The sequence below is a fragment of the Bufo bufo genome, chromosome 10 (genome assembly GCF_905171765.1).
Source record: "Bufo bufo chromosome 10, aBufBuf1.1, whole genome shotgun sequence".
In the NCBI taxonomy this organism is placed as follows: domain Eukaryota; kingdom Metazoa; phylum Chordata; class Amphibia; order Anura; family Bufonidae; genus Bufo; species Bufo bufo.
Window position 1 is genome coordinate 148,279,766 of NC_053398.1, and position 13,239 is coordinate 148,293,004.

Sequence of the window (13,239 nt, forward strand, 5' to 3'; positions counted from 1 at the left end):
AATCCGGCCTCAAGGACCCGTTTGTTTCCTTGTCCCCATCCCCAGCCATATTTCACAATCACCTCTGAGTATGGCAGGCAGGATGGGAAAAGCCGTGCAGGAAAATCCCACCTATGTGGACCCCCCAAGACCCCCGCCATAGCAGACAGTCTCTCCAGATTAACCCTTTCCCTGCAAATAAGAAGCCAGGTACAAGTCACCGAGCTGTGCTTAAGTGCAATATGATGAGCCGCGATGGCGTTACCCTATTTGGGGAAGGGGGGGGGGGGGTCACATGAGGCACCTTGGGTACATACACCCCCACACATCAGCGAAGTCCCATAAACTGCAGTCTAGCATACAAAAATAATGATGCGTTAATCTGCCATGGAGCCCCGGCTAAAAGAAGAAATCTGGGTTTTATGTAAATGAAGCTCCACTGTTTTCAAGATCTCTTCTTGCTGTCAATTAAAGGAAACAATGGGGTGCTATGACAGTTTTTGGCATAAACTAAGTTGTAAGACTCCGTTTTGCAACTTTTTAAACGCTTGTGTGACAATATTTTGTTGCACAGTTGCTCGCCAATTGGCACAATCTACACACTGCTCCTGAGAAGTGTGCTACAATGTATCAGTCTAGAGCAGGGATGCCCAACCTGTGCCCTCCAGCTGTTGCAAAACTACAACTCCCAGCATGCCCAGACAGCCTACAGTTATCAGCCTACAGCAGGGCATGATGGGAGTTGTAGTTTTGCAACAGCTGGAGAGGGGCAGGTTGGGCATCCCTGCTCTAGACTGATACATAGTCGCCCTTTCTTCTAGGAAGGCCGATCCAGCGGACTATTTTTTAGGGTTATGGTCAGAAATGGATGAAGATTTTGTAGCTGCAGAACAGATGGGAGCCGACGCATCGAGACTCACAGCTGAGCGCTGTCACGGGTCATGCCACTTGGTGGGATGAGCGAACTTGTGTTTCAAGTTCTACGTACAAGGTTCGGGTTCTTTAAGAATTCTGTTATGGATTCCGCTACCATGGAGGATAACGGAATTCTTAGAGAACCTGAACCTTGAAACAAACACTACACAACACCCATCAACCTGGATCCTATGAGGCTCCCAGTATTACAGGGGGGCAATGATACATAGACAGATATATGGCTACATTGTATCAGTAAACACAGCCAGGACTACACCTGCTGCCACTACCCCCACCATTACCACAAGGAAATAACCAGTTAGGGCTCATGCACACGAGCATTTGTGTTTCATGTCACAGTCTGTAATGCACGGGCACCGTCCATGTGCACATCATTCGTGACTTGAATTGATCCGCAATCTGTAAGAGATTGTCCGAATTGCAAAAAAAAAATAGGACATTTTCTATTATTTTGTGGTGAGGAGGCACAGACTGAAATCCCCCGGAAGTGCTTCCGATCCATGCCTCCACTCTATATATTGAGAATCGCATCCCTGATACAGATTGCACACCCGCTGTCTGCGGTCCGCAATACCGGCATGGGGAACAGACGCTGGTGTGCATGAGCCTAGTAATCCCTTGGGGTGAGCAGTGACCATCCTGCACTAGCACTCCACCCGGAAGCATGGCAGTAAGCCATATCTGTTCCCAGCACTTCCAACAAATGTGGCTGACACCTGTGGATCTCTGGCAAAGCATCACCGCGGAGTGCACAACATCAGAGGTGGTAACTCTGGAGCTCCCCTTTAAGGATACCTTATGATGATGAATACAGGATCTTCCTATGCCATGTGCACCTCAGTACCTTCCAACACAGGTCCTATTCACAGAAAGTTACCTGCAGCTGGGGGGAGGGGGAAGACACTTTCCTGTGCACACCAAACTTCCTGCTCAGTAATTAAGGCTACTTTCACACTAGCGTTTTTCTTTTCCGGCACAGAGTTCCGTCCTGGGGCTCAATACCGGAAAAGAACCGATCAGGCAAATCCCCATGCATTCTGAATGGAGAGCGATCTGTACAGGATGCATCAGGACGTCTTCAGTTCAGTTTTTTTGACTGTTCAGGGCGGAGATAATACCGCAGGATGCTACGTTATTATCTCTGTCCAAAATTCTGGAACACTTGCCGGAACACTTTCCCATTGAAATGCATTAATGCCGGATCCGGCCCGAGTGCTCCGGTAAAACAGATCCGGCATTGCCGTCTGCGCATGCTCAGACCGAAATAAATAAATGCCGGATTCGTTTTTCCGGATGACACCGGAGAGACGGATCTGGCATTTAAATGCATTTGTCATATGGATCAGGATCCTGATCCGTCTGACAAATGCCAGTTTGCGTCCGTATTGCCGGATCCGGCGGGCAGTTCCGGCGACAGAACTGCCTGCCGAAATCCTCTGCCGCAAGTGTGAAAGTAGCCTAAGGCCACTGCAGCAAGCCTTGCACCAAATCAACAGCAAGCAGATAACAGAGAGCAACAGGAGGCATCCGGTCCTGCAATTATCTCTGCCATAACTCAATCTGCCCAGAGTCAACCAGGCAGTACCCACCCTCCAGCGGGTGATACCCAGCCTCTCCTTGATCTCCTGTTGCGGGTCAGCATCCGGCAGCTTCCCCCTGCCACATGCCACTCTATTCTAAGGATGAGGTCAAAGTGACAGCTGGGTTGGATTCTTTCCCAGTTTGGAGAGAGAACAAAATACCACCCGCCTGCAGATGGGATGACAGTGTATTCTCGGCGGTGCCCTCCAGTACATTTTGGCATTTAAAGGATAACACATGGCAGAAATATTTCTCCAACAAACGCTGCGTCCGGAATATAGCGAACATATAACACTCCTATCATCTAATGGACGTTATACTGGGAAATGAGAGCTTACAACCTGGTGCGCCCCCCCTGGGACTCCTCCGCTTGTGATGTCTATCCGAGCTGTTTTGATGGTGGAAATGTACATTCTATGTCAGGGATCAGCAATCTCCGGCATTCCAGCTGCAGTGAAACTACAACTCCCAGCATGCACACTTACTCAGCTGTTCTTGTAACTCCCATAGAAATGAAAGGAGATTCTGGGACTTGTAGTTTCAAAACAGCTGGAGAGCCGGAGGCTGCCGATTCCTGGGCTGTCATGGTTTTTTTCCAAGCTGCGGTTCTTGCCTCAATTTCTGTATTTATTTTTTTTACAAAACTTATATTTTTTTTACAGTTTTTGCAAAAAACTAAAGAGACTCCTGTAAATACACCCCAATGGAACTGCAATGTGTGCAGCCAGTGTGCATTCACAAGTGGCCAACTTGCGTTTTTGCATGGAAAAAACGCAGAATTTTGGGTAGCAAAAAAATGACCTGACTGCACTGTGTGAATGCGGCTTCTCCAGGTGGAAGCCATGCACTAATTAATTACAGGTTCATGTGATTCACAACTTCTAGGCCTCTGCTCATTCATCACAGGCTTTGTAAGCTGACATTTAGGGGGGAGATTTATCAAGGCCGGTGCTTTCCGCCCCTGCACTGCTGGAGGATGCACCCAACTTATGACAAGCCTCATCCTAAATTAGGTGCATCTTCCAGCAGTCTTTGCTCCTAAACAGAAACTTGTGTCAGATCTGAGCTTCTGTAGATTTCCGGCCTAATTTGCATCGGAAAACTGGTGTAAATGAAGAAAAATTTCTGAAAAGTGGCGGGGCAGTGTAAAAATGGAGACATAGGACAATTTAAGAAGTCGCATCTTGGCCCAGCAAAAGGAAACTCACAGTAAAAGGAGATTGAAGGCTGCTGTATGCTTTGCTGGAAGAAAACACAACATAAACAAAGGTAAGTTGTAGAAAAACCATATGTTTGTTTTTTGCTGCACCAAAAATGCAGCACAGCCTCCTTCATATGTTACGGTTTCCTGCATCAATTTTGACTTAATCGTCATAGTGCATAACCGTGAAAAAAGTATACGACGCCAAGTTAGAGGGGTATTCACATAACATGGCATAAGTGTCTGATTAGTTGGGCACCCGCTTATTCCCACTTTTCGGCTTTGTTGGGCTTTGGCCACAATTTCTGCATATTGCTGGCTTCACGTGCAGGTGTTTTTTTGGTGGTTGTCAGCACGCTGGTATCTTTTGTGGCATTTTGTTTTGCAGCTGCTTTTTTTTTTTCAGCTGCAGATGTTAGCTGATAGTCTATGGGAAATATGAAGTGCAGGACACGTGTGCGTCTTTATTTTTCATTTGGTCCTTTTTGTATATTTGACTTTATTTATATATTTTTTTTAATGCAGCACATCGAAGTGATGTGTGGTTGTTTGTTTGGTTTTCTTTCCTCATCCTCTATAGGGCAATAAAACCCAATATTCTCACATTTGTTGGAAAAGCTACTAGAGAAAAAAATTAGCAGTTTGGCATTTTTTTGTTTTCTGTTTAATGGTCAAAAAACAGTAAAGAAATAAGTGTGTAGGGGCCATAAGGGTCCTTATACACATGAATACAAAATATGTCTAGTGGGGGGGGGGGGGACACCAGACTAAGCGTTTCAATCATTTATTTATTTATTTTTTTTGCCATAGGCAGCATTTTTTAGGGAGAGTCACAAGTCTCTCGATAAGGGCTCATATGGTCCACAAAACACGGATACCGGCTGTGTGCCTTCCCCATTTTGAGGAATGGAACGCTCAGCCCCTAATTGAACAGTCCAATCCTCGTCCGTAATGCAGAAAAGAATGGGACAAGTTCTATAATTTTGAGGGGCCACGGAATGGACATACAGATGCGGACACCACACTGAGTGCTGTCCACATGTTTTGTGGACCCAATGAAGTGAATCCAAAAAATGCATGTGCCCTATATTTAGTACATTCCACGGAATAGATTTGAACTATCATCTACGCCGGTTTCTGGTGTAAAGCCTCATTTACACGTCCATGTCCGTGCTTAAATCCGTGAAAAGGTGGTCCAGGTTGCCTCCATGAAGAGGTCCGTGATGGATCCGTGCATCCGTTTTTTGCTGTCCGTGTGTTACTGACATTGCATCTCCTAATGATCCATGAAACACGGATGGCATCCATGGTTTTCAAGGACCCATAGACTATAATGGGCGTGATAGATACGTGAACACAAACAAAATAGAGCATGCATCCATGCTGAATGGGGACGTGTGCTGTCCATGTAACACTGACGTGTCAGGCCCCGCCCCTCCCACTAAGTCCCACCCACTTTTATAATTTGACTTTTTTTTTATGCCACGATAGTGGTGAACCCCTGGAAAATGCTCCTCAGTGTGTCTTAGGGTTCATGCACACGGCTAAATGTTTTATGGCCTGCAAATCGCAGATTCGCAAAACGTGGGTACTGGAAAAGTGCATGCCGCCATATTTTTTTTAATTACCCCTGCAGAAATGTCCTATACTTGTCCGCAAAACGGACAAAAAAACAAGTGAAAGCTGACTAAATTCCAGCAAAAAAAAAAAAAAACGTGCATTTTAAAACAGTGTGGCAAAAAAAAAAAAAACAGCGATACGACGATGTGTGAATAAGCCCATAAGGCAGGAGGGAGCATTTGTGTCTGTATGATATAAATGCTCCGACAGCAAGCAGAGATCTTGCAAATAGTGAGGAATCAAAACTTTTTTTTTTTTTTTAGACAACTGCAAAATTTTTAATTATAGCGAAGAGTGATTACACTTGATATTTTACCATAAACGGGGGAATTGCATGTGCGGGGTTAACGGTCAGGAAAACAGATGAATAGATGGGGTTTTTTCCCCCCGTTTATGATTGATTCCCAGTGGCGGCAAATGGTGCGATTTGGCCCATCTCATCTTTCCAGCAGCTGCATGGTCAGGAGGGAGGTTTAGGGTTGTTTTTTTCCTATTCTATAATAAGATTTTGGAGGCGTCGCGCCCCGGCTCCTCTGCGTTCTACGGATCGTCAGGGAAATCCCACATTCTACGCTGAGCAGCTGGGAACCCTGTGCACATCTGGCACGGTCCCTGTAATGTGGAGCCTCGGCACGGTCGGGTTACATCACGCTGTCACTGGCAGAGGACGGGAAGAGGGGGGATTCCTACAACAGTCCGCAAGTTGTGGCGCCATGTCCTGGACTGTCCTCGAACAATCCTCTAAGCCCGCCGCAGTGATTCCTCAGCCTGTATTCACACGCTGTGGTTTTCACCTCAATTTTTGCTTAATGGTGGCAATTCCACTGCGTATTACAGTTACAGTAAAAACTGCAATATGACCGCAAAGTGTGAACAGAAGAAAGTCTGGTCCACTTCGGGAAGAACCCCTGTACATTTCGCCCTGCAGCTCCCCAAATCTTATTTAATCACCAGATACCCTGAGGCTAGGTTTACACACTATGGCCATATTTTCAGAAAAGCACAGCAAAAACCGCACAGCGGGAGCTACATGGCTGCGACGTGTGAACCAAGCCTTAAGCAGGACCAAAAACCATGGCAAATACGTGTGATTTTGGCAAAATGTGTTTTTGGCTGCCATTTTCCTCATGTTTTACCTGACAAAACTGTGGCAAAGGCATTTAGTTTTGCCATTAAGTAGTCACCTGCGTATCACAATACTGTAATGTGTAAACTCAGCCTTATGTGGCACAGAGGCGTCCAAAATGCCTCCTAATTGGAGAAGCGGGTAAAAGGAGGGCCAATATCAGGACCCAAATTACTAGGCTGAATGTTGCACATTGCAGCCAATCAGAGCACAGCTTTCATTTCTCAACGTGCTCTGGAAAGATGAAAGCTGTGCTCTGATTGGTTGCTACGGGCAACGCAGAAGGATTTCCTGCCAGACACACAAAAGAAGGCCCATTACATGTGGTTTTCTGGAAATTAGAAAATTCTGAATCTTTTCCCTACTAAAAATGATAGCGACATCTATCTCAGGTCCATTGTTTTCAGCATGGAGGAGATGCAGAGCTTTTTCTTGTTTTTTTTTTGTAGGCCCCTTAAACTTAAGGCCTCATTTTTGGCCTTGTCCCTTAAGATGCCTTACAAAATCAAGAAAGAGTGCTGCATCTCCTCCGTGGTAAAAACAAGGGACCTGAGATAACTACATCTATTATTTTTCAGTTGGCAAAAGATTCCGAGTTTTTTTTCTAATTTCTGGAAAACTGCTTGTAATGGGCCTTCAGTTATGTGTCTGACAGGAAAACCTTCTGTGTTGCCATAGCAACCAATCACAGCGCAGCTTTCATCTTTCTAGAGCAAGTTGAGATAAAAGCTGCGCTCTGATTGGTTGGTCTGGAAGGAATTCCCCTTCAGACATCTTTGATAAATGAGGCCTGTAATGGAGGACGTATTAATACTGGTGTGTTAATGAAAGAGACTTTACATAAAAGTAGAAAAATGACAGAAAAAGTTGATAAATGAGCCACACACGACCCTTCTAAAACATTTGCATGTGTTGGAATAAGTGGCACAGGGGCTTCATGTACGTGGCGCTGGGCTTGAACATCACTGATATTAATGCATGGAGAAATCTGTCCCAATGTCTCAGTAAACAACTCATGTGACTGGTGATGGCGGCAGAATGAGCCGCTTATCTCTACACGCCCCCTTTAGTTTAAAACATGCATATCCTGAGGAGTGTCAGCTGAGCAACAAACGAGCCTGTTACCATGGCTACCAGGCCACTCGCCCCTCCGGGACCGTGTCTCTGTGCCACTTTAACATGTGTGGAGAATGTGGGACGGTGGATCCTAGAAGGGAAGTTCTGGACCTTTCTACAAGAATTACTAAGGCCTCATGCACACGACCGTTGTTGTGTTCCGTTCCGCAAAATGGGGTTCCATGATCCGTTTCCGTGTGTCTTCCTTTATTTTTGGAGGATCACCAGACATAAAGGAAAGTCAAAAAAAAAAATCTAAGACAGGTTTGCCATGCAAATGATAGGAAAAAAAACAGACGCGGATGACAATCTTGTGTGCCTCCATGTTTTTTAGCGGTCCCATTGACTTTAATGGGTCTGCGAACTGTTTTCCGCGAAAATAATAGGACAGGTTATATTTTTTGGACGGACTGGAACCATGGATCACGGACGCGGATGACAAACTGTGCATTAGCCGAGTTTTCAACGGACCCATTGAAAGTCAATGGGTCCGCAGAAAATCATGAAGAACGGAACAACGGACACAGAATAAAACGGTTGTGTGCATGAGGCCTAAGGGGAACGTTTCTAACGCCAGAGTTAACAGGAAAGCTCGGCGGCGGTGTACAATGCATCAAAGTTATTAATTTTGGTGCCACTTCTAAAATTGACGACAAAAGTCACAAATTTTGCTGCAAAACAAGACTTTTCTAAACAGTTGTGGCGTAAATCTAGTTGTGTGTAATATAGAATATAATTTTTTTTTTTTTCTCTTTCACATGTTACAGAGCCAAGGCACTGTTCACACTGTGACGTTGTGCTGCAAGACATTATAAGCCAATCATCCAATTGACTCAAGCGGATTTGACATACCAAAGGTCTGCTTCTTACAGCTGAGGGTTTGTTACAATTGTACTCCGACAAACCCTAAGCTGTAAAAAGGATTAGGTCAGGACAGGATATATATATATTTTTTTATGACTCTAGATGTAACAAAGGATGTACAGATTCCCTGACAGCAAGCAGAGATCGTGAACATGATGAGATTTTGAGACTAATGGCGTGAAGCTTGTATCACTGAGTCTGCGCAATGACACGCCTGTGCGTCTCATATACTGTACTGTTATATATCGTAGAATTCTGTGAGGGTCACACCCATTACTGCACCCCAAAATATTTCACTAAAGTGGAACAACTATAAAATCACACATCTTATAAGTGACCTGGTCCTCCCAGGTGTCAGCCCCGCTGTGGAGTCGGCCAAGACGCTCATTAAATAATTAAGGCCGTGCGTGGCCTCGGGACAGAATGGCACCAGACAGCCTGATCCGTGCCCCCCGCCGGGCCTATCACAGGGATGTTCTTACACAGGCTTCCCCCATAGGCCTCAATCAGCAGCTCCAGTGCAAACCACGAGCCTGCGATATGCGTACCCCAAACCTAGCCCTGGGGAAGAAGGGGGTGTTATAATAATCCAGATGAGGCGCTGGTCCAATCTGATGAATCATTGTATAATTACAAGTTCTGCAACTGTAGATTACACTTTATCAATTCCTCAACTTTTTGAAGATTTCTGCTTGCTGTCAGTGAAAGAAAACGTGTTTGTTTACAGTAAGAGGATGAAAACCTGTCCTGACCTATTTCTGACAGATGGTTCCTCCTTCGGTAAATAGCTGAACTCCATGCGCCATTCTTCTCATCAAAGTTATGGGAACCCAGTCAACGGCGTCCACTGGGCACTGCTGCGGCCTGTCATTGAACAGATCCACCACTCTGTTATGTTAATTCCTCTCCTCAAATGCCGAAGCAGAAAAACTGAAGATTTGATGGAAATGAGCATAGTCTTAACACACCTGGGGGTTTGTTACATTGTATCCAGTCCAGACAATACTCTGTGAGCTAAACAGGCTGGACTCCAGACTGATACATTGTAACAAACTATCAGGACACTGGAGAGATTTGTGCTGCTGATGTGATTGGCTCTGAGAGGAATGTCTGGACTGAATACATTGTAACAAACCCTCAGCTGTGAGAAGTATTATAAGTAGGGATGAGCGAATCGACTTCGGATGAAACATCCGAAGTTGATTCGCATAAAACCTTGTTCCAATACTGTACGGTGCAGGAGCTCTGTGCAGTATTAGAATGTATTGGCTCCGATGAGCCGACGTTATCGCGAGACTTCGGGTAATAACTACATAAATTAATTTGTGCTGTGAAGAACATTTCCTGAAATCGGGTTCAGTTCCAAGTGTTTTATACCGATGACAGTCCTCAGGACAGGTCATCAGTATCGGATCGGTGGGAGTCCGACACCTGACACCCCCGACAATCAGCTGAGGAGGCTGCGGCGCTCCAGTGACTGGTGGGGCCATCTTGCCCCAGGGTGGTGACGTCATGTTCACCGGTCAAAAGGCCTCGGCTCAGCTCGGACGCTTTCAAGTGAATGAGATACCAAGCACATCCGCTATACAACGTACGGCGCTGTGCTTGGTAAGCTGCGAGGAGTGCGCGGCCGCCTCTAACAGCTGATCACCAAAAGTAAGCAGAGATCTTGAAAATGATAAGATGGGAGATGTGTCAAAACTGGAAAAGTGGCGCAGTTGGCCAGAGCAGCCTACGGCGCGCGGCCTTCATGTTCGAGGCCCTGATTGGCTGCTCAGGCGTCTGCACCACTTTTCGTCAGCGCCAGTCTTGATTTTTCCCGCCAGTGTCTCCTTCACTTCTCAGTGATCACCACGGAGGGGACATTGCCCAGGAACCAATACATGGCATACACTATACAGACTGGCAGAGTCCTGGCATTGGACGTCAAGTGGTCGAGGACTACTTACGGTTTGGCTGGTGGCCGGTGAAGAGGTTGTTGATGCTCCGCTGTGTGCCACCACGTTGGTGCCCATCAGTGCCAGGGGTTTACATTCTGTACAAGCTCCAACGAGTAAGTGTTTTCCATCATCCACGAAGAGGCTGTAGGGCGTACGACGTGCCAGCAGGAAGATGGGCAAGCGGGCCAACTGAACGCTCCTCAGCCCCAACAGGCGCCGCTTCTCCTGCCTACAGAAGAAACACACAAAGGACTCCACCTGGTACTGCCGGGACCACGGGCTGCTGGGGTGCTGGGTCTTCATCTCGTGCTGGAACCACTGACCCAGGAGGTCGTGGTAGCAGAGGCCGCAGGTGGACACCAGGCCGGTGGAGTCGGCAGGCCGGGCCCTGGGCGCAGGGGGGTAAACGGTGAGGAAGGGGAAGAAGGGCTCCTTGTTGGCGAACTTGTTGGGGGGGTTGATGCTGAGTTGGTATTCACATCCTGGAGCCAGCTCAGCCCCACACACGTAGCAGACAGAAGGGGCACAACGCACCCCTGCCCTCCTGGTGGGGGTGCTACCTGGCGGACTGGCATCGGTGGAGCTGAAGACCTGGTGGTACCGGCTCAGGAAACTCTGGACTGAAGTGATGAGCTCCTCGCTCTGAGATGCCCTGTAAATGGCCCAGATGTCCTCCAGCACCCCATAGCACTTCCTGCAGCTCTGCGCCTCACCCTGATGGCTCAGCCCTCTGGACCCCGGTGGGCATGGCAGCTGGGTGATGAAGGGGAAGTGCATGGTGGACTTGGCGTTGCCGTTACTGATCCTAGAGCGCACCAGTCTACCTTGGTTGGCGCAGTCCTCTCCGCACAGGTGGCACAGCCCTGGACCCTTGGGGTGAGTGTCACTGAGTCGGGGTGGGGTGCCCTTTTCTGGCCCGGGGCTGGCAGTGAGGGGCACCACATAGAGGCGCTGTAGGACGGGCACATTGGCCATGTCAAAGCTGTGCCACTGCTGCATGAGGGAGGAGAAGCAGCTGTCACAGGCCCGGGCACTGCCCCCAGGGGTGATGGGGCTGGCACCGGGCGGAGGGCTGTGCAGCCACAGGAAGGGGAAGAAGGGCGCCTGGGGGTTGTGCTCCTGCTTCTGCACGTGCAGGAGGTGCCCGGGCCCTGGGGCCCCGCAGATGTAGCAGCTCCCCCCCGGGTGTCCGTTCTCGGTCTCCGCCCCCTGCAGGGCTCTGTCAGGAGGGGACGCCCCGCAGGGGGCGCTGTGTGGAGGTGCCCTCCTGGGCGGCTCGGCGCCCTCCTCCGGGTCACTCAGCGGGTTGTCGGACAGGTCGGAGAGCTCGGAGTCGTAGTTGGGGTTCCAGTCTCGGGGGTGCGCCCGGGCCCCGTCCCCCCCGCACTGGTAGGGCCTCTTCAGCCAGTACATGCGCTTCTCCAGCGGCGTCCGGCTGCGCTCGAACGCGTCCCACTGCGCCCCGAGGAAGCGCTGACACACGGCGCACACCCGGGCGCTGCCCCCGGGACTCAGCGGCTCCGCCCCGGGCGCCGGCTCCTGCTGCTGCAAGAAGGGGAAGAAGGCGCAACCCTCCCGGGCCGGGCACCGGACTGGCAGCCGGACCTCCCGCCCCCGGGGCACCCCTCCCCCGCAGATGAAGCAGTACAAGACCCCGTCACCCGCTCCAGGCGCCGCCGCCTCCTCCTCCACAGCTGCCATCAGCCGCTGCTTGCGGGACCTCGGGGCGTCAGTCATGTGCCCGCCGTGCAGCCCGGGGCATCTCCCTGGAGTTCGGGGAAAGTTTGTGCGGGTGTTGTGCACTGAGGACCCGCCCCCACTGGGGCTCCTGACGGTCGCTGCTCCCGGAGTTGTGAGCCCGGACGGAGGATCCGCCCCCGGCCCCGCCCCCTGGCAGAGCACATGGCCGGGCGCAGGGAGGGGGCGAGGGCCGCAGCAGCAGCCCCTGTAACCCCTGCCGTGCCGGCCACTGCAGCCTGCAGTCCCATGTAATAAATCCTGGACCCAGAGCAGGGTCCTCAACTCCCCTCAAATTTCTGGACAGTCCATAAAAACAGCCCCCTGTGTCCGCGATGTTTTTGAGGCTGGCGGTTCTTGGCGATTATTTTGGTGATTATCGTCATTTTACAGCTCGGACGATGCTGGTAACGACTCATTTCCCGTGTACCGAGCTGTGGACAGGTGTCGCGTCTCGTCCTCATCGTTCATTACGGATTAACAATTTGTCCGTAAGAAATGTCGGCTGTCCCATTTTTTTGGGGGGGGATAAGTTGTCAAGAAAAAAAGAAACATTCTGATTGGTGACCCTAATCCAGGGGCGGACTGGGAACCGAAAGTGGCCCTGGAAAAAGTACTAAAAGTGGCCCCTGATGGAGACAGGGCCGACAATACCAGATGGTGGTAGATTATACCGCCAAAAATCCCCGAAAAAGATACAAACCATCCTGCACGATGTAATAACTGAAGATGCAGACGAGCACGGCTACAGTTATAAAGAAAATCACAGAAAATAATGCCCTATAGATGTAAACATTATATATGGCCTCGGCCTCTGATCTAATATCGGAGACTCTCAGCCAATAGTCTGATCAAAACACATCTGTGCCCACCTACCAGCGCCAAGGTAGTCAGGCAGGTCCTACTCTAAACCTACCTATGCCCCTGGGCATCTACATTCAGGAGAGCAGACCCTGCGCATATAGTGGGCTGCTCCCTGTTACCTCCAGCAACCAATGAGAGGAGGAGCCGGCACAGCTATAGGTGCCACCTCATCAAGGGAACCTGTGGGAGCCGGCACAGCTATATGTACCACCTCATCAAGGGCGCCTGTGGGAGCCCGCACAGCTATATGTACCACCTCATCAAGGGCGCCTGTG

At 49.3% G+C, this 13,239-nt stretch overlaps 1 protein-coding gene across 3 annotated transcripts in view; it reads right to left on the reverse strand.

Annotated features, from left to right (window-relative positions):
* Positions 1-12,211, reverse strand: part of GSE1 (Gse1 coiled-coil protein) — a 283,784-nt gene extending 271,573 nt beyond the window's left edge. For all 3 annotated transcript variants that reach the window (XM_040410728.1, XM_040410726.1, XM_040410725.1), the window contains exon 1: positions 10,373-12,211. In XM_040410728.1, coding sequence (XP_040266662.1) covers positions 10,373-12,100 — 1,728 coding nt within the window. In that variant the 5' untranslated portion in view covers positions 12,101-12,211. The remainder of the gene's footprint in view (positions 1-10,372) is intronic.
* Positions 12,212-13,239: the final 1,028 nt, after the last annotated feature.